The 19,615-nt window shown below is 40.4% G+C and overlaps 2 protein-coding genes across 5 annotated transcripts in view; both read right to left on the bottom strand.

Annotated features, from left to right (window-relative positions):
* Window positions 1-1,640, bottom strand: part of LOC125226542 (protein male-specific lethal-3) — a 32,820-nt gene extending 31,180 nt beyond the window's left edge. For 2 of the 4 annotated variants that reach the window (XM_048130534.1, XM_048130556.1), the window contains exons 1-2: window positions 1,235-1,640; window positions 934-1,112 (exon numbers count right to left, since the gene is read on the bottom strand). In XM_048130534.1, the coding sequence (XP_047986491.1) occupies window positions 934-1,112; window positions 1,235-1,336 (281 nt within the window). In that variant the 5' untranslated portion in view covers window positions 1,337-1,640. The remainder of the gene's footprint in view (window positions 1-933; window positions 1,113-1,234) is intronic. The other 2 variants (XM_048130542.1, XM_048130550.1) reach the window with 2 other exon arrangements.
* A 10,799-nt stretch (window positions 1,641-12,439) lies between these two features.
* On the bottom strand, window positions 12,440-13,563 carry LOC125231295 (larval cuticle protein A3A-like). Its single transcript, XM_048136738.1, is given in 3 exon segments — window positions 12,440-12,792; window positions 12,795-13,176; window positions 13,499-13,563. Coding segments are annotated over 3 exon segments (645 nt in total). The 5' UTR covers window positions 13,511-13,563; the 3' UTR covers window positions 12,440-12,541.
* Between the last annotated feature and the right edge of the window lie 6,052 nt (window positions 13,564-19,615).

The raw sequence follows: 19,615 nt of genomic DNA, 5'->3' as shown, positions 1-19,615 counted from the left end.
TTTCATCAAAATCGGTTGCGTGGTTTAAGCGGGAAAGCGTAACAGACAGACAGACAGACAGACAGACAGAGTTACTTTCGCATTTATAATATTATAGTATGGATTAGAAGAGCATGGCCCATGGATATTCAAATTTTTGTTCACTTAAGAAAGCTATTTGATGAAATATTTATGTTTTACTACAGTACCGGTCAAAAGTTTGAGTTCACCCTTTGATTTCGGTACAAATGAGTACTTTTGTATGATAATAATCTTCGGTTTGGTAGTCGTAATATGTTTTCAACTTATATTTATTGTTTTGTGGAGATTTGTTTTACTAGTTAGACACAATTCACATACCTTTCTTTCACTAAAATCTAATAAACATGACGGCAAAATGCTAGTTATATTTATGGCCTTGCCTTTGCCACTAATTGAGACACATCTTTACACGAAACACAGTTTTAGCCAGATAATATAGGCCAAATAATTATTTAGCCTATAAGATTTGAGGGAAACAGATGTTAAAAAAATATAAATTGTTTACGAAACAAATTTTGACGTCTGAACTACAAAAAACTATCTCTCTAAAGCAGTCAATTGTACTGAAAACAAGGAGTGAACTTAAATTTTTGACCGGTACTGTATGTAAGGGAGCATATCAATCAAGAAAAGAATGCAAGAAAACATGCTTCAGAAGCATCAGAAATAAATTATGATGGCATGACTCGGATAATATTGACAATTTCAAGATATATCAGGTAAAATATGGGTAAAATTGCCAAAACAGAGATTGTAATGTTTTGGTCACATGACATGATTTTAGTCAAGAGAAGGCAGTCTATACACAGTGACTAAAAATTTTTTTCTGACAATAATCCTCTATATCCATTGTCTTTGATATTAATGATACAATTCTAATAATATTATTCATAGGTATGAAGATATACATACAGTTGCAATTGTGACTTCTCAGCAAGGTCTCGTTGTAGCTGCCGGTTCTCTTCTGTGTCCTTTAACACAAAATCTTCGCTCACACATCGATCCCATGAAGAGTTCCAGCCTTGAAAATGTATTAGATATTCTACTGATCTCCTGCCCCGCTTGTCCTTGCTTTCTATCACTTCTAAAACCTTAAAAAAAAACAACCTATACAATTAAATACCACACAATACAGCAATAAGGTTATAAGGTTAAGTTTCATAAAAAACAACTAAAGCAAAGATTAACAAATTATTGAATGGATGTAAATTACCTTTGAATCGTACAGGACTTTAGCTTTTGTGGGATCTGGTTCATAACACAAAACACGTTCACCCTCAGTGAATTTGTAACGTACTCCTCTTGTAGACACCATTTTTGCTTCACTAGACGACAGAGTTGCAATGCCAGTACGCTAGAAGACTACTTATATCAACTGACCAACATTAAACACTGTAAAAGTTGAATTAATGTGAGACCGTGTAATTATTTTAGTTTGATACTCCCGCGCCCGGTGACGAATTTTTACCTTTGTAAATCGTAATATTAACTGTAGTAAAAGATGTTTTACCTTGCAGACGTTTTATAGTGATAGTCTTTGGGGAAAACGATATAATATTGCAACGCATTAACGAAATAAAAGCAAATTATTTAAGATTTAATCGGGCGTCACCTCACCCGGTACTGTTATTGTTTGCGTTATGAAGATTAGAGGTAAGGAGCGAAGGCTTTAAGTATCAGAAGTGCACATAAAAAAGAAAAGATAGGTGGCGCTGCAATCGCAGGTGCATAAGGGTTTGACAATCTCTTAGCCTTCTCGGTAGTGTCCCCGCCTACGGAGCAAGAGGTCCCGGGTTCAAATCCTGATGAGAGCTTTTTAGGTTTCCGTAGTCAACTAGGAACCCTTATAGTTTCGCCATGTCTGTCTGTCCGTCCGTCCGTCCGTCCGTCCGTCCGTCCGTCCGCGTATAATCTCAGTAACCGTTAGCACTAGAAAGCTGAAATTTGGTACCAATATGTATATCAATCACGCCAACAAAGTGCAAAAATAAAAAATGGAAAAAAATGTTTTATTAGGGTACCCCCCCTACATGTAAAGTGGGGGCTGATATTTTTTTTAATTCCAACCCCAACGTGTGATATATTGTTGGATAGGTATTTAAAAATGAATAAGGGTTTACTAAGATCGTTTTTTGATAATATTAATATTTTCGGAAATAATCGCTCCTAAAGGAAAAAAAGTGCGTCCCCCCCCCCCCTCTAACTTTTGAACCATATGTTTAAAAAATATGAAAAAAAATCACAAAAGTAGAACTTTATAAAGACTTTCTAGGAAAATTGTTTTGAACTTGATGGGTTTAGTAGTTTTTGAGAAAAGTACGAAAAACTACGGAACCCTACACTGAGCGTGGCCCGACACGCTCTTGGCCGGTTTTTTATTTTATCCTACTAATATTCTTTCCTGAATCATTTTATTTTTTTAGTATCTGAAATTTTGTTTTGTTACGACTTTTCGAAATTTCATTCGCAAGACTTACAACATTACCTAAGAATCCTAAGATGGGGCAAACAATGTAAAAGGGCTTAAGTTGACATATTTGTATAAATAAAACAAAAACTAAACACAATTAAACTAAACAAAAAGAAAATTAAAATATAAAAAAATCAAAATACAAAAAGACCACTGTCAGGATCGAACCTGAGACCATCTGCATACGAAGCCAGCGCACTACCACGGTTCTACGTCTTGATTTGCTCAGTTCGACGAAATCAACCTAGAGAAAAGAACGTCTAATGTCATGTCACGTCGCTGATCATTGAGCGAGACATGCGCTCCAAGCGGAGAGATTTGCAACTGCAATTAAAGGGCCTCAGTCGGTCATTTTTGCTACTGTTCTACTTCGACAGACTTTCCTCCTTACCTCTATTCTCCCTGGTTTGCGTCTAACTATGAGTCCAAACCGAGCTAAGGGGCCCCCCACTTTCACAACTGAAGGAGAGATTATGAATGGAAACGTTACTCCGAAATACGCTTTGGACCACTTCTGTCAATGTCATGGCGTTTTGTTTCTGCATAAAGAAGCTAAGAAACGACCGCATCGCACCGCGACCTTGGAATTTTGGAACTCTTTCTCCAAAAAATTCCAAGGTCGCGGTGCGGTGCGGTCATTTGTTACTAGTGTTACTACTTTACAAAGAGCTACTAAAAGCTTTTTAACCTAAGTGAAAGCGAGAAAAGAATAACTTATGGAAACTTTGACCAGTTATTTTGTTTATTTACACAAATTCTGATTTTTTAATAAATCCGGTAACATCGTTTGGTAGCCACTTAAAGCTAGGAACATACTACGCGGACGCCCGTCGTAAATCGACCGCGACCGCGACCGATCAGTGTGCACGGAACAAAACATCCAGCGAGCCAGATTTCGATCGGACGTCCATGCGCTCAAGGCCACGTCCGCGTCCGTCGACCGATAGTTTGCACGGTTATGTGTATTTCCATTGTCCAGATTCCCGTCCGCGGTCGATTCACGACGGACGTCCGCGTAGTGTGTTCCTAGCTTCAAATCGACCGCGGACGGTGATCTGGACAATGAAGCTAGGAACATACTACGCGGACGTCCGTCGTAAAACGACCGCGACCGCGACCTATCAGTGTGCACGGAACAAAACATCCAGAGAGCCAGATTTCGATCGGACGTCCGTGCGCTCAAGGCCACGTCCGCGTCCGTCGACCGATAGTTTGCACGGTTATGTGTATTTCCATTGTCCAGATTCCCATCCGCGGTCGATTTACGACGGACGTCCGCGTAGTGTGTTCCTAGCTTGAATGTGCACTTAACTGTGCAAACTATCGGTCGACGGACGTGGACGTGGCCTTGAGCGCATGGACGTCCGATCGAAATCTGGCTCGCTGGATGTTTTGTTCCGTGCACACTGATCGGTCGCGGTCACGGTCGATTTACGACGGACGTCCGCGTAGTATGTTCCTAGCTTTAAGCTAGGAACACACTACGCGGACGTCCGTCGTAAATCGACCGCGGACGGGAATCTGGACAATTGAAATACACATAACCGTGCAAACTATCGGTCGACGGACGCGGACGTGGCCTTGAGCGCATGGACGTCCGATCGAAATCTGGCTCTCTGGATGTTTTGTTCCGTGCACACTGATAGGTCGCGGTCGCGGTCGTTTTACGACGGACGTCCGCGTAGTATGTTCCTAGCTTTAAGTGTATATTCATTGTCCAGATCCCCGTCCGCGGTCGATCGACGACGGACGTCCGCGTAGTATGTTCCTAGCTTGACTCGCTGGATGTTTTGGTGACCGTGCACACTGATCGGTCGCGGTTTGGTCGCGGTCGCGGTCGATTTAAATGTCACTCAAATGCCAATAACCATAGACTAAGACATGAAAATCATCTTTGGGACTAACTCATTCATTTTGGTTTTGGTTTTGGCGATTACATGACCGTACTACATTGACCGTTATTTTAATTATGCTGCGTACTTGCCTAATATAGGCTATTGAAAAGGGGGAAAAATTAAAGATGCGGCAGAATAATGCGAACAATGCCAGAGGGTTCAATAGAACAGGTATTTAGTACCTAATAAGTACCCAGATCTGGGGTCCATTTCTCGAAGCTACCAAATACAATTTACAAGTGGTAGTCAATGTCTAATAGGTATGAAGTTTTGAGAAATGGGCCCCAGGTACAGTAAAAAGTTAAAGCTCTTTACTACCTAGTTTTTCAGTGTTTGGTAAAAAACGAATTATGCATCTGTAGACTGTAATACTGAACTGGAACTGGGCCTGCGCACTATGGTGCGCTTAGATACATACATGAATAGGACAGGTTTAAAGATGTGATTTTCAAACAGGCAATGCTTCACCTACATAACCTGCGAGAGTGCGAGACTAGCTAGATTGTTCCAAATACTGAGACTACTCAAAGTTCATTTAGATGCCGCATACGTGTTTGATTGGGACAAGTTGCGAAATGAAATAAAGTGCATTATTGCAGACGCAGCTGGAAGGGCGCGCGGTGCGGGTCGTGGGAACAAGGGAAATATCAAGGTTGCTTGAAACCGCACCGTAAGTATTAAACACATCCTTTGTATATACATATAAACTTTTGCAGAGCCGATATTGATGTAGGTCTAGGTACTGCCTACTGAATGAGAACTGCTCAACTTCAATACAAATTGAATAGAATAGAAGAATAGAATAGAAGAAATTTATTCAGAAAACGCTTAAATTTAGGAATTACATAGACAGTATTAATTTATTGTTAAGCGTCACTGAAAGGGTCTCCACTCAGCTTTAATGTCAAGATACCACTTAAGGATCTCGACGCTGGTCTTCCGTGGAAACCCTTCCGAGAGAGCGCAACTACATGCTAAAGTACATAATAGTGTTTATATATAGGTAGGTAATTGCAGTCGCCCAGTTGGGTGAGTTGGGTTAAAAGGCCGCTTGTATCGGTCTGGCTGTGTCACTACATCTCTCTCCTTATTACTTAGGCATTTATTAGGTTTATCATGTTTAGGTATTTGTTCCTAAATTATCTATGTCATTGTATGTCTAAGACATGTATGAACTAATTTACCTACATAGTCTCCTAGTAGATACCCAAAATATATAAGCTATGTTGATGTCCTCAAATATATATTAAGTATATGTTGATGACTATACATCGTACTCGCAACTGTCTGTGACGCACTTAAAAAAAGGGAACGCTATTACTACACAATACGTCACTAGTGTCACTACTTTTCCGCCCTACGGTCGCAGTTATTTTCAACAGCGGTACAACCGTACGTGAGCTGAAAAAGTGCATGCGAATTTATCAATGAATGCATTGCATTAATAATTCGTCCATGCAATTTTGCAGCGCACTACATAAATCGTCGTACCTATGACATATGAATCTTACTTAGGTCCTAATTATGGAATTGTTTTTAGGGTTCCGTACCTCAAAGAGGAAAAACGGAACCCTTATAGGATCACTCGTGTGTCTGTCTGTCCCTCTGTTACAGCCGATTTCTCCGAAACTACTGGACCGATTTACTTGAAATTTGGTACACATATGTAAACCTGTGGCCCAAAGACGGACATGTAATTTAATTAAATGAAATTTAATCATAGGGGTCACTTTTGGGGGGTAAACTTGAAAATTAAAAATCAAAGTTATTAAAACTATATTGTGTTATATATCAAATGAAAGAGCATTTTATGAGCATTTGAAATATATTTTTTTAATTTTTAATTTTGGTACTTTAGAAGTAATTGAAGAAAATAGACAAAAAATGACCATTCCCCCCCTTATCTCCGAAACTACTTAGCGTAAAATTTTCAAAAAAATACACGAGATAGCCCTCTACCTGTAGATTACAGGAAAACCTATTAGAAATCTACAGTCAAGCGTAAGTCGGACTTACGAGAAAAAACTCAAATTAAGATTTTCACTCACTGACGCTGCAAGCAGTACTAAACGTCTTAAAATTTTGTAAGCGTGATGGACAGGTAGAAAGAAATTCATTTCTGTCTTTTTCTTTTTAGAAATTGTTCAATTTTTTTTTTCATTTGCCAAAATGACTTAAGTTTCTACTAAAAAGGAGGCGCTTAAGACCGTTTGTAAGTGGACTGAGCAAAATTTTGTTCAAATCGGTCCAAAAAAGGTCTCTGTTGACGAAAACATAGAATTTGTGCCAACGACAGCCCAAATCTGAAGTCCATTTTGCTCTATCTCTTATCGTTTCCGAGATATATACGTAAAGTCTTGAAAGTGCGAAAAGTTAACTTTGCCATCACAGTCGTTCAGGCGCTCATGAGTTCTTTGTATGGAAAAGTCGAAAACCGACTCGCACTTGACCAATGTTCATAGAATGTGTTGTGGTTTTTTACGCGGGTCCGCGACTGACGACGTTCGAATGTTTTGTTCGGAAATGTTTGAGGGTGGTTTCTTGAAACGTCGCCGGCGGCGGGTGGTTCGACGGGCGAAGGTCACACGCCGCACGCGACGGTCTGTATTCGTTTTGTACAATAGCAACGGACGGCGGGTGGCGTCTTGATATGGAAAATGACTGACTTCACTAAAGATAATGATGAACTCATTGAGGTAATACTAGAGAGGACACTGCGAGCAAAAACGTTTGCGCTACAAACATAAGTCCATTGGACTTATGTTTCTGCCTGCACACAAATAAAATGTAAAAATGCCTTCCTGCGCAACAAGATGATGTTTAAGCCATACGAGAAAATCGAATAAAACTGACGTGTCACATTTCATCGGTTAGTATACACGCTATGTTAATCGATCTTTATTTAAGTAATTATTTCAATGAAGGGACGCGCTCCTCAAACGCGAAGCTATCGCTGCCATTTTGTTGAACGAAATCATAGATTAATCGCATCATATTCGCACAGACTTGACATGTAGGTAATGAAGTATAGTAATTGTGATTATATTCTGTTTGTAATATATAAAAGAGAAATGTTAAATTTATTTCACGTTATACTTATGAATACTACACAGTTCTAACACGAGTTGTAATCGATATTTTCATACAATAATAACCTATGATTTTCTTCAAGGGCAATTAAAGTAGGTATATGAAAAAAATCAATAATGTATTTTTGTTTCACTTAGTAGAACTTAAACATAGCACAATGTATGATAGTGCTAAAATTAAACTACTTACCCCCTTATTCATAAACGTTCACTAAAGTTATCAAGCCGATAAAGTTCGTTTGTCCCTTTCTATCACACCAATACGCCGAAAAGGGACAAACGAACTTTATCGGCTTGATAACTTTAGTGTGCGTTTATGAATAAGGGGGTTAGTATTTTACAAAAAGTATAAAAAAAGGTCTACACTAAGAGTGTCGCGTCTAGGTAGTCATTGGTCAAGTCTTACTCTATGACACGGTACCTCCCCACGCATGCGCCGCGCGCTGCCGGCCGGAGCACAGACTTTGTTTGGGGTGTAATTTCTAGTATGTTAGTACATAGTAATTCAATGGATGAATTGTACTTCTGTGAACTGTTTTCGATATACTTAATCGAATATATGATGTAATTTTTTCTTTACTACAATGCAAGTGTTTGAGTACCAAGTTAAAAATTTCACTTTCTTTTTGCCGGTTTCATACAAAAATATCGTTTGACTGTCTCTTTTTTTGGGTAATATCAATATTTATATGGACGGATTAAGTCGCGTATAATCTTCTTCCTCTAAGAATTACAATGTAAGTATTTTTGCATTCATTTTGATCAGAGCACAACACAACAGTTCAAAAATCAGTCTACCAGAGCTTCTGAGTTCCGTCGCCGACGACGGGTGACCAAGGGTCAGAAAACCGTGAGCGTCAGAATGGCGGGTGTACATCAAGCAATCCTGGTGTGGTATACGTCAGGAGTTAGTGCTAGCAATGTGCCAAATGTGCGCCAAAATTCGAGCAATGTGCTCTTTTAACTCCAGAGATATTTAAGAAATTAATGACACCCGCCATTCTGACGTCAGGTTGGCGGGTGTACTTCCAGAGGGTGAAAGTACTGCCTAAGGTTAGTGCTCGCAATGTGCTTCCACATGTATGAAACACACACTAATTCAGAGCCGATGAAGAGTAATATGGGATTGAATAAATATATCTATAACGCCTGCTGAAATAAAATAGCAATGTTCATTGCCTGCAATGCAGCATTAACATGCAGGCGCTTTTCACAAAAAAGTGATACTTATAGATATATTTATACAATCCCATATTACTCTTCAACGGCTCTCTGAATTAGTTTGTGTTTCATACATGTGGAAGCACATTGCGAGGACTAACCTTAGGCAGTACTTTCACCCTTGAGTAGGCAGCCATTAGCTAGAACTGGAAGTGCACCCGCCAACCTGACGTCAGAATGGCGGGTGTCATTAATTTCTTAAATATCTCTGGAGTTAAAAGAGCACATTGCTCGAATTTTGGCGCACATTTGGCACATTGCTAGCACTAACTCCTGACGTATACCACACCAGGATTGCTTGATGTACACCCGCCATTCTGACGCTCACAGAAAACCCACGCACCCGCGACCGACAGCGTGTGGCACAGCGGCACGTGCGGCTCACATCCAAACGCCGCCGGGCGCATGTGACGGGCCAGAGAAACCAGGGCCCAGTGTTGCCAGATTATAATTCTGTAAATCTGTAGGCTGCGGCCAAAATATCCGTAGAATTACGTAGATTGCAATTTAAAAAATCCGTAGTTCTACAGACTTTTCTTTTAAGTTTTTATGGCCGATTCCGTCTCTTGAAAAAGCGGAAAATTAAAAAAAAAATAGGATAATTAAAAGACACGAAGAATTAAAATTTCGCGCCTTTTTACTGTGACACACCTCTGTTTGACAGACTATATTGAAGCATAAATAATGAGTAATGAAAAGTAGAAGTGTATGTAGCACTTCTACTTTTTCGCCATATTATTACAGTGCGTACCTACCAAAGGTATTGGTACGCTTCAATTCCGTTCCCTTTTACTACATTAGTGTAGCCTTAGAAAGTTAGATCTTGTACAGCGTGAGCGGCGTGTAACGAAACGCAAAAGTATAAATAGTCGCTAGTCCGAATTGAGTCCGAAGCGTGACAGACGGGAATCACGTTTCGTTATTAGCAATAACTCACAATATCTTTATTGCTTACATGTATAATTTAGTAAAAAATTGTGTTTATTGGAATTCCGTAGAAATTTCAAAAAAATCCGTAGGTCTGTGTTGAAGCCCCGAAATCCGTAGATCTACAGACTTTTCCGTAGATCTGGCTACGCTGCCAGGGCCTTAGGGCTAGGTGATTATCGCCGCGCCGCAGAGGACGCGCTGAGGGGGGGGGGCGGTGCCTACAGCAGTTGTAGTTGTATGCATACCTAGCTTACGCACACAGACGCGTCCGCTGGCGCTGCCAGGGGCGGCTCACTCCGCTATCCTATCGCCGCGCTACAAGTATATCCTGGCGGCCGCGAGCTGTGGCCGCGAGTTCGCGGCCTACTCAGGGGTGGCGCACATTCTCACGGAATGCACGTTCGCACTTTCTATTGTTACTTTACGTCGCGAGGTTTTTTAAGCGATGTCCGCGGGTGGAATGGCTAATAATACTTAATTAAATAGACATATTGAATAAAATAAATACCAAAAGATATTCTTATACAGATCTACTACTGATTAAGTCCCACGGAAAAGTTCAATAAGGCTTGTGATCTTGGAACCTTGAACAAAAATATATAAATACAGCGTATATACCTAGAAAGTACTCAAGACTTGAATATAATAATATAACATTTAATGTGAGTATTAATTCGTTTGGATCCATTGGTAACCCTATCACCGGACGCTGCGCACGTGCGGCTCGTTTCTTTGTAAGAATGTTGTAGGTATTTAAAAAGGCGGCATTTCGGAAACATCAAAGCAGTGGGCCTTCTTTACTTGTGCTATTATATATTCTGTGGCGCCGCGCCGGTGTCCACGTGCGCTCTCTGCAGTGTGCGCTGCCGCTGCCACGAAACGTTTACCTACTCCGTGTAATACTGATAAAAGAAAGTATTGACGTGAATTCACACGTTTCGGAAATGACTGTAGGTATTTTAAATATTTTAGCACAATATGTTTTTTGCCTCTTATTGCCTATTATACAATATATACATACCTACTATGGCAACTCTATCACAGCGCAGAATATGCAGAAGCCACATGGTGGTCTGCGACAGAAACTCAATAGACATTTTTAGAGTTTTTAAAATAAGTACCTAAGTAGGTACGTGAAGTAACATGGTAAATTAAAAAAATATCATTAGATACTTATTGCGAAGGTGTAAACAATTTCCTTCGTTTTGCCACATATGAATAATTACCTATCTACACCGTGTTTCCGGTATCACTCAAAACCTCAGACACCCCAACTGATTTTTATTTTTTTAAACGTATCTAGAATGTTCATTTTTTAATCTGATGATTATTATTTGTTTAAATTGAATTTTTTCCCCTCACTAGCTCGGAAACACGTGTTTTGTCCTTTAATGTCAGCGGGTAAAAACGCATTTTATCCACTAGTGGGTAAAGTAATTTGACCTTGAATAAAGTCAAATTAACTGCTTTAAAATTGATAAAAGTAGGTGAATATAGTAATAAAGATGATTTACCACCTGTGGAACTACTGGAAGCAGTGATAAACGCATTTTTTGCGTTGTAGTTTCCTCGCTATAGTGAGGGGAAAAGTTTTGTGTTACACACGAGTGCAAATGTATTTTACTTCTCGTGTATTGAAAAACTCGCAAGCTCAGGATTCTATTTTCGAACCACTCGCTTCGCTCGTGGTTCAACTATAGAATCCTATCGCTTGCTCGTTTATCAATTCCACACTCGGCGTTAAAATACAACTTTGCACTCTTGTATAACAAATAACTATTAATTTTCTGTGCAGCTCTTCTCGGCTTTTAACTCTACACTCAATAAAATAATTGCTAGCTACCATCATAAGCCTTCAAACTGTTTAATTGTGTACGTTACTGCAACGACACAAGGTTTACCAATAGACAGCTATGGCAATGTAAAGCACTTTAACCTGTCTCACAGTAAACTTCAAATTGGACAGGGTGACTCAGTAAGCAAATTTAAACCTAAAATTCAAAATGACAAGGTTGTAATTAGGTACGAGTTCAGTTTGTTATGACTTATGATAAACTTTAAATTTAAACTGACGCACAACGTCTATTTCGTAGCAGAAAAAAAAATCGTCCAAGTAACCAGCCAGGCAGCCAGTACTGAAAAAGGTATACAACCTCTAACAATATGATATGCACAATGTTGTATTACGAATTTGTAGAATGGGCACGTAAACAATAACTAATAATACAAATTAAAACAAAAAAATATTACCCCCATCAAGATATACCTCAATCGATTCTACTCTCGATTCTACCTCACGCAAGCTGTGCTAATTAGTTCGCGAATTCGTCGAGAGGTGGCGCTAAACACAATTATGCTCATTAGAGAACTTATACTTCTAGCCTAGCCCAGTCTTTAGACTTATGTGAGTAACGTAAAAGTACCTAATAGTTTTGTAGGTACGGAACCCTCGGTGGGCGAGTCCGACTCGCACTTGGCCGGTTTTTTTGTCAAATACAACACCTTAACACCTTAATACCAAACTACTCAGATGAAAAACCAAGCATACCGAATAGGTACGTAAGCATATGAAGCACGTGGACTCCGTCTGCTGCTCAGAGAGCAGTCCAGACGATCTAGCGTGTAGCTGTAGTGGGCATGTAAGTAGTATTTTGTATATTATGTAAGTACTCAATACCAATAAAAGCTATCACTGTCATATGCGTTTCCGTTATTTCAGTTTTCTGTTAGCATGAATACGAAGGAATTCAGTATGGTGTACTATGTCGTGGCACTGGCACTGGCACGGGGATAAGAAATGGTAAACAATCATATAGAAAATAATAATTTAATTATATTTTCTATGATAAATCACACTTTAAGCGTAGTATCAGCTAATATTTAAACTTAATTCTACATTTTGGCATTGCTATCGCTTAGTGATGGTAAAGAGGGGCAGAGTAAGCGGCGGGAGCGGCGTGGTAGACGGGGGCAGAGTGGTAGGCGACTGGGGCGGCGAGCTTGGCAACCGGGGCGGCGTGCACTACGGGGGCGGCGGCGTATGCGAGCTTGGCCACGGGGGCGGCCTGGTAGGCCACGGGGGCGGCCTGGTAGGCCACGGGGGCGGCCTGGTAGGCCACGGGGGCGGCTTGGTAGGCCACGGGGGCGGCGTGGTAGGCCACGGGGCGGCGACCTTAGCGACCACAGGGGCGGCAACTTTCACGGCAACGGGCTCGCGGTGAACGACAGCGTTGAATCCGTTGTGCGGGTCGGCGGTGTACTCGACAGTGCGCTTAGTGCCGTCGGGGTCAACCACGGAGTAGGAGCCCTGTACGACATCACCGTCGCGAGTTTCGTGCTGGGTCTTGGAGTCTCCGGTCAAACCGTCCTGCACGTCATAGGCGAAGCTGTACTGGGGGTGCGCATCGTACTCCTCGACGGCCTTAGCAACGGGGGCGGCGTGGTAAGCCGGGGCGGCGGCGTAGGCCACAGGAGCGGCGTGGAAGGCCGGCGCGACAGGGACTACTCCCGCGCTAGCGGCCGCTACCAAGCAAGCGAGTACCATCACAAACTGTAAACAAACAATGTATACTGAATTATTTAAGCAAATCTGTAAACAATTGTGAATTATACTAAATATGAACTGTTATTATTTAGTTTTATATTATTTTTTTTTCATTTATTAATTATTATTTATTTTTTTATCAATCAAACTTAAATTGTGGCGTAGGCGAGAGGCTGGCAACCTGTCACTGCAATGTCACAGTTTCGTTTTCTTTCAACCCCTTATTTGCCAAGAGTGGCACTGAAGCTTTAGTAGTTTCATGTGTTCTGCCTACCCCTTTATGGGATACAGGCGTGATTGTATGTTATGTTGTTGTATATTATTATACCTTGAATGCCATTGTGTGATGTGTTGATCGAGTGTGTTGAATGATGTCTGAAGAGTAGTGTTGGGAGCTTTTATACCGGCGCACCCTTTCACTCGGAGCTGCACAGACGACGCGACCGTGAACTCCAGCCCGGGGCGATAATAGAATCCCGCATCTATACTTGTCCCTTTAATTAAATCGCAGTTCCGCACCGGATTTTAACTCACAACATCAAAACTTTTCAAAGTTACTTGCCATTTTTGGCTACTATAACGGATTAGCGATTAGCAGACTTTAGTCGTCTGAAAAATCTTTTTTTTTTGCAATTTTGAAATACATTTACCTAAATGATAATTAGTAAAGTAACTATGGGCTACAGGCAACTTTTGTTACAGGCAGTCGGAATCGCGCAGGCGGAATCTCTCTCTCTAATATGTGACTTTGTCGGTTGCCATAAGGACGCTTTGACAGGTTATTCTTATAAATATAGAAGGAAATCTTTGGAAGCCCTGGTGGCCTAGCGGTAAGAGCGTGCGACTTTCGATCCGCAGGTCGCAGGTTCGAACCCCGGCTCGTACCAATGAGTTTTTCGGAACTTATGTGCGAAATGTCATTTGATATTTGCCAGTCGCTTTTCGGTGAAGGAAAACATCGTAAGGAAACCAAACTAATTCCAATAAGGCCTAGTTACCCTTGGGGTTGGAAGGTCAGATGGCAGTCGCTTTCGTAAAACTAGAGCATACGCCAAATCTTGGGATTAGTTGTCAAAGCGGACCCCAGGCTCCCATGAGCCGTGGCAAATGCCCGGATAAGGCAAGGAGGATGATGGTGATGATATAGAAGGAAATCTTTGGTCCAATGGTAAAAGATTCTCAGAATCAACTCACCCCGTAAATTACTGTAGGTCACTAAATAAACCTCCCGTACAACCATTTCTTCCCAGTTCCCATCACGCAGTTCAGTGTTTAAAATATCATCCGGGACCCGTCGCGTCGCCTGACCCAGAACGATGGGCCAGGTCACCGCGTTCACTCGGCGCAACCGCAAAGTTCATTGGATCTCCATTTACATACATTATATTGCCAATTTTAATTATTCATAATGCCTTTTGGATCTGGTAAAGGAGATAGGTATTTACCTAGAGCTTCATCCATCATGTCGTCAATTAATTACCTACAGAAAGTTTAACTTTTTCTAACAAAACGAAAATGAAACAGGTGGATTCAAAATGTTCGGAATGGCTTAGAGAAAAAGGTGGGAATAGTTATTTGTTATACAAGGGGGCAAAGTTGTATTTTAACGCCGAGTGTGGAATTGAAAAACGAGCATGAGAAAGGACTCTATAGTTGAACCACGAGCGAAGCGAGTGGTTCGAGAATAGAATCCTGAACTTGCGAGTTTTTTAACACACGAGAAGTAAAATACATTTGCACCCGAGTGTAACACAAAACTTTTCCCCTCATTATAGCGAGGAAACTACAACGCGAAAAATGCGGTTATCACTGCTTCCAGTAGTTCCACAGGTGGTAAATCATCTTTATTACTAGATTCACCTACTTTTATCAATTTTAAAGCAGTTAATTTGACTTTATTCAAGGTCAAATTACTTTACCCACTAGTGGATAAAATGCGTTTTTACCCGCTGGTATTGAAGGACAAAACACGTGTTTCCGAGCTAGTGAGGGGAAAAATATAATTCAGCCGGATAATGGTACAGTTCCTGAGAAAAGTGACCCCCTGCATAGAAGTTTGTGTGCAAAGGTCCTATATACCTACCTATTAGTGTCATTTCTAAGATGATGAAGATGACATTTGTAAAGTTACTTATTTGAAAAATGCACTGATGGTCAGTAAATATAAAAATGCAAACTACGCGGTTATTGCAACTTTTGGTTTTCCTTATATGGAATCAAAGAAGTGTCACAGTGGCAATGGCAGCGGCATTTTACCGCCACATGCGTGTTCTTGTTACAATTTAAATGTTACAAATGCATTGCGCAAGCCTCAAGGATGCGCGGGTATGTTCGTCCTGCATTGCGCAAGCGCTGCCCGCGCTCCTCCAGCCTTAAGGATGCGCGGGTATGTTCGTCCTGCGCACTTTTTAAGTTTCCGTTTCAGGACTCGAATAACAAACTTAGCAAATGTAGATGAAATTGTATGGGCTTGTAGCTAAAACAAAGAACGTCTACGTGTTTAATATTTCATTCACAAGTGTAATTAGATTAATGTATGCAAATGTCTCGGCGCCGTCGCCATTTTACCGCCTTGTTGCGCAAGCACCGCGCCCGCACTCCACAGGCTCCACTCTCAAGGATGGTGTAAAAAGTTCATCCTGGAACACTCCTCTTTTGAATAGAATATAAATAGTTTATTTTTTGGCGTCCGGGGAACCCTAATATTTTTTCCACTTTTTATTTTTGCACTTTGTTGGCGTGATTGATATACATATTGGTACCAAATTTCAGCTTTCTAGTGCTAACGGTTACTGAGATTATCCGCGGACGGACGTCGGACGGACAAACATGGCGAAACTATAAAGGGTTCCTAGTTGACTACGGAACCCTAAAAATAACAAGCTTAGGTACACAGCGGGGCAAATCTCGACTGGGGGCAAATGTAATGGTCCATTTTTTTCATGTTTTTGAATGTTTGCATTATTAAATAGAGTGTCCGTCCATCGGTTATAATATGGCGTGTTCAGTGGATACATGTGGAACTCAACTTAATTGTGTAATAATGGCCGAAATGGATTAGTTATAATTGTCCCCCAGTCGATATTTGCCCCGCTGTACCTTATATATAACACGATTTTAACTTAATGTAGTTATTACTAGCTGGAAGAGATCCCTTATAGGGATAAGCTCGCCTTTGTATCTCTATTCCTACAAATTGTATATAAACTGTTGTACACAATAAAGTGATTACTACTACTACTACTACTACTACTACTACTACTACTACTACTACTACTAGTAGTAGGTACGGTCAGCCAAGAAAGTGGTTTACCACTTTTTGGCTCTATTTGAAACACATAAGGACGAAAAGTGGTAAACCACTTTTTTGGCTGACTGTACATAGGTACATGTTCTTTTTTCACTGTTTATATATGAAATATCTGGGCGACCGGTTTCGTATCCTTGACATGTGTCACCATCTAGTTCAAAAATGAATAGTACCTACATCGAGCGAAAGAATTCTCAGCCTTAACAACACAACTACTCCACACGAGATGGCGCGCATTTCGCCACAAAAACTCAAATAGTGTATTTTTCTATTCGTTTTAGCTTTGACCTGTGTCGCCATCTAGTGTTTGCAATAAATAGTACTTACATCGACCGAAAGAATTCTGTCTTAACAGTACAACTACTGCACACGAGATGGCGCGCGAAGAAAAACGCATGAAAACTCGAAAATTCGCGTTTTCCGGGACCTAAGGATAAGTTAGACCGATTTTTCACCCCCAAAAACCCCCACATAACAAATTTCAGCGAAATCGTTAGAGCGGTTTCCGAGATCGTCAGTGTAAATAAATATATAAATAAATAAATAAATATACAAGAATTGCTCGTTTAAAAGTATAAGATATTAAGTTATTACACTTAATTTATGTATTTATTTATTTTGCAGGTATTTTGCAATATGCAGGAAATAAAAAAATAAAGTTCTGGCACGGGTTCACTTGTGTATTGCTGACCCTTTTAAACCTTGTATTCTGAGCTCATACATTTTTCGTTCTCGCAGATAAATGTCTGCACTTCCAAAAAAGCTTAGTCACAAACGGCAGCGGTGCACCTTGATGCACAATTTAAAGTTCACGTTTTCATAAATTGCCCTGGCATTATGGCGCTCTTTCGTAAATTGTGTGGTCGTCTGGTCGTATTGTCCAAATTGTTCTTGATTCCCCGCGATCCAGTGCATGGTCATGTCACAATGGAAATATTGTTTCCAGTATTTTAACATTAGAACATTTGAGTAATTTGAATAAGCTGCGCATCATACTGCTGACCTATTAGGTATAAAAAAACTGACGTTGACTTTTATAATTGCCGTTATCTTACCTTAAAAAAAGCTCACGGAATGGCGGTAGAAAATATGGACAGGACAATGCCTTTTCCCTAAATTGAAGTCTGCGACTCAAAAGGGAATTGTGTGCGTGTGTCAATGAAGTTATGAAACTGGCAAAATCTTTTGTTTGTCTAAATGCGGCCCGCGACGATCTGTGTAATATTATTCCACGTTAATTGCAGTGAATGAATCATAAATATCATAATAACCGCAAAAAAGAACATATTATTGATTCGGTATTTTGTTTCGATAAAATGTGTTCTATTTTAATAAAATTATAGCTCTACGGATTTTTTAAAAACGTTGTATAAATGCTTAACCTTAGGTAAACCTAAAAAATACCGGCCAAGTTCGAGTGAGTAAGTTCCTCACCAACGAGAAGTAACAAAATTATGATACAGCTCCACGGGACTGTAGATTCTTATTCGATACCTCCTGACATTCCCTAACGCCGTGGCTTGCGTGGGTGACAGTCGCGCGATGGTCGCGCGACGGCGATGCGACGTATACGAAATCAAACTTTATCGATATGGAAGTAGACGATGCGATGAGACGCGGTCGCGCGACGATCGCGCGACCGTCGCCCACGCAAGACACGGCGTAAGACTTAAGGGTCTTGACAGACAGACTGATATTTAGACATACGGACACATAACAAAGTGATTATTATATAAGGATTAAATTTTTCCTTTTGATGTACAAATCTTAGAAAAAAAATTATCATCATAGGTAATTACCGATCAGTCCTATCTATTCCATTCCTTTTCACATCATTCCATTTCTGAATTCTGAGGTGCACCCTCAATATTGATACTCACCAAATATCAATGAGTTTAAATAAGTGTCTATCCACACTATTTCTGCTAAAAGTATACCTACCGAAGCTTATAATTGCATGTATCATCATTACAGTACAGATAGGTGAAGATTGAATTGACCCCAGTTATGAATCCATCTGAAACAATACTCCACCTTGACATTAATAACGTGTTAATATAATGTAGATACCTAACTTCAGTCCGTAGATCGCCATCGATCGCATACTGGCATTGGCATGGCTATTCTAAAACATTTATTTTTATTTTTCGAGTGGTAAGCTCAGCCTCAATATGATTTGACCCCTATCTGACTTATTTTATGTGACGTACCAAACGTCGTCTCTGTATATTGGTTGCCTGTAACACAACAGTGGCAGTAAGCGTTGTGAATGTCGGCCCTGAGGGGGGAGATGACGGCGATAAGGAATAGAAGTACGGTTGCTATAAACCTGCTGATGCTGGTTTAGACAGTTATTAATGGGCTAGTAAGCATGAAGGTTTACTAGCGATTAGGGTATTGCGTACATGAAGTTAACAATATTTTACCTTGTTTAACTTTCTTGAATGTTGAAATTGAAATTTAATATCATATCATATGCCCATGTGTGAACAGAGTAAGTTTTTAGGGTTCCTGATAGACAACATTAGCCTCTTATCTCCGCAGAAGCCTTAAAGCAGGTGTACTTTGCGCATTTCCACTCTATCATGGCATACGGATCACCGCTCTGGGGAAACTCATCAGATACAATAAGAGTACTTATAATGCAGAAACGCGCAATACGTATACTTGCTGGTATAAGAGACAGGCACCCTTGCAGAGAGCTCTTTATTTCTCAACGTATAATGACGCACTACTCACAATATATATTTGATATATACTGTTATTTGTTAGGCAAAATATATCTCAATTTGCTCGCGTTGCCTGTCCGGGCAAACAGCTTCGAGCTACAGGCCGTCTGAGAACAGTCCCCCGTCGCATGGCACTTTCAATTAAGAACCCGCGTGTCATTGGCCCTACTTACTACGAACACTTACCTGCTCATCTTAGGAATGAGCCATGTGACGAAGCATTTAAGAGCAAATTGAGAAACCTTTTTTAGATAACCCTCTGTACTCTGTAAATGAGTACATGGAATTGAATTTATGATAGCATGCATTTGATTACACTGACTTTGGATTTTATTTCATTTGTTAATTTTATTGTGCTTTGTGTATTTCTGTTTGTAAATGACGACCCTTATTGGGAGAAACTATT

This window comes from Leguminivora glycinivorella, chromosome 1 (genome assembly GCF_023078275.1).
Source record: "Leguminivora glycinivorella isolate SPB_JAAS2020 chromosome 1, LegGlyc_1.1, whole genome shotgun sequence".
In the NCBI taxonomy this organism is placed as follows: Eukaryota; Metazoa; Arthropoda; class Insecta; order Lepidoptera; family Tortricidae; genus Leguminivora; species Leguminivora glycinivorella.
Note: the sequence above shows the minus strand (reverse complement) of the source record. Positions and strands in the feature narration are given on the sequence as shown.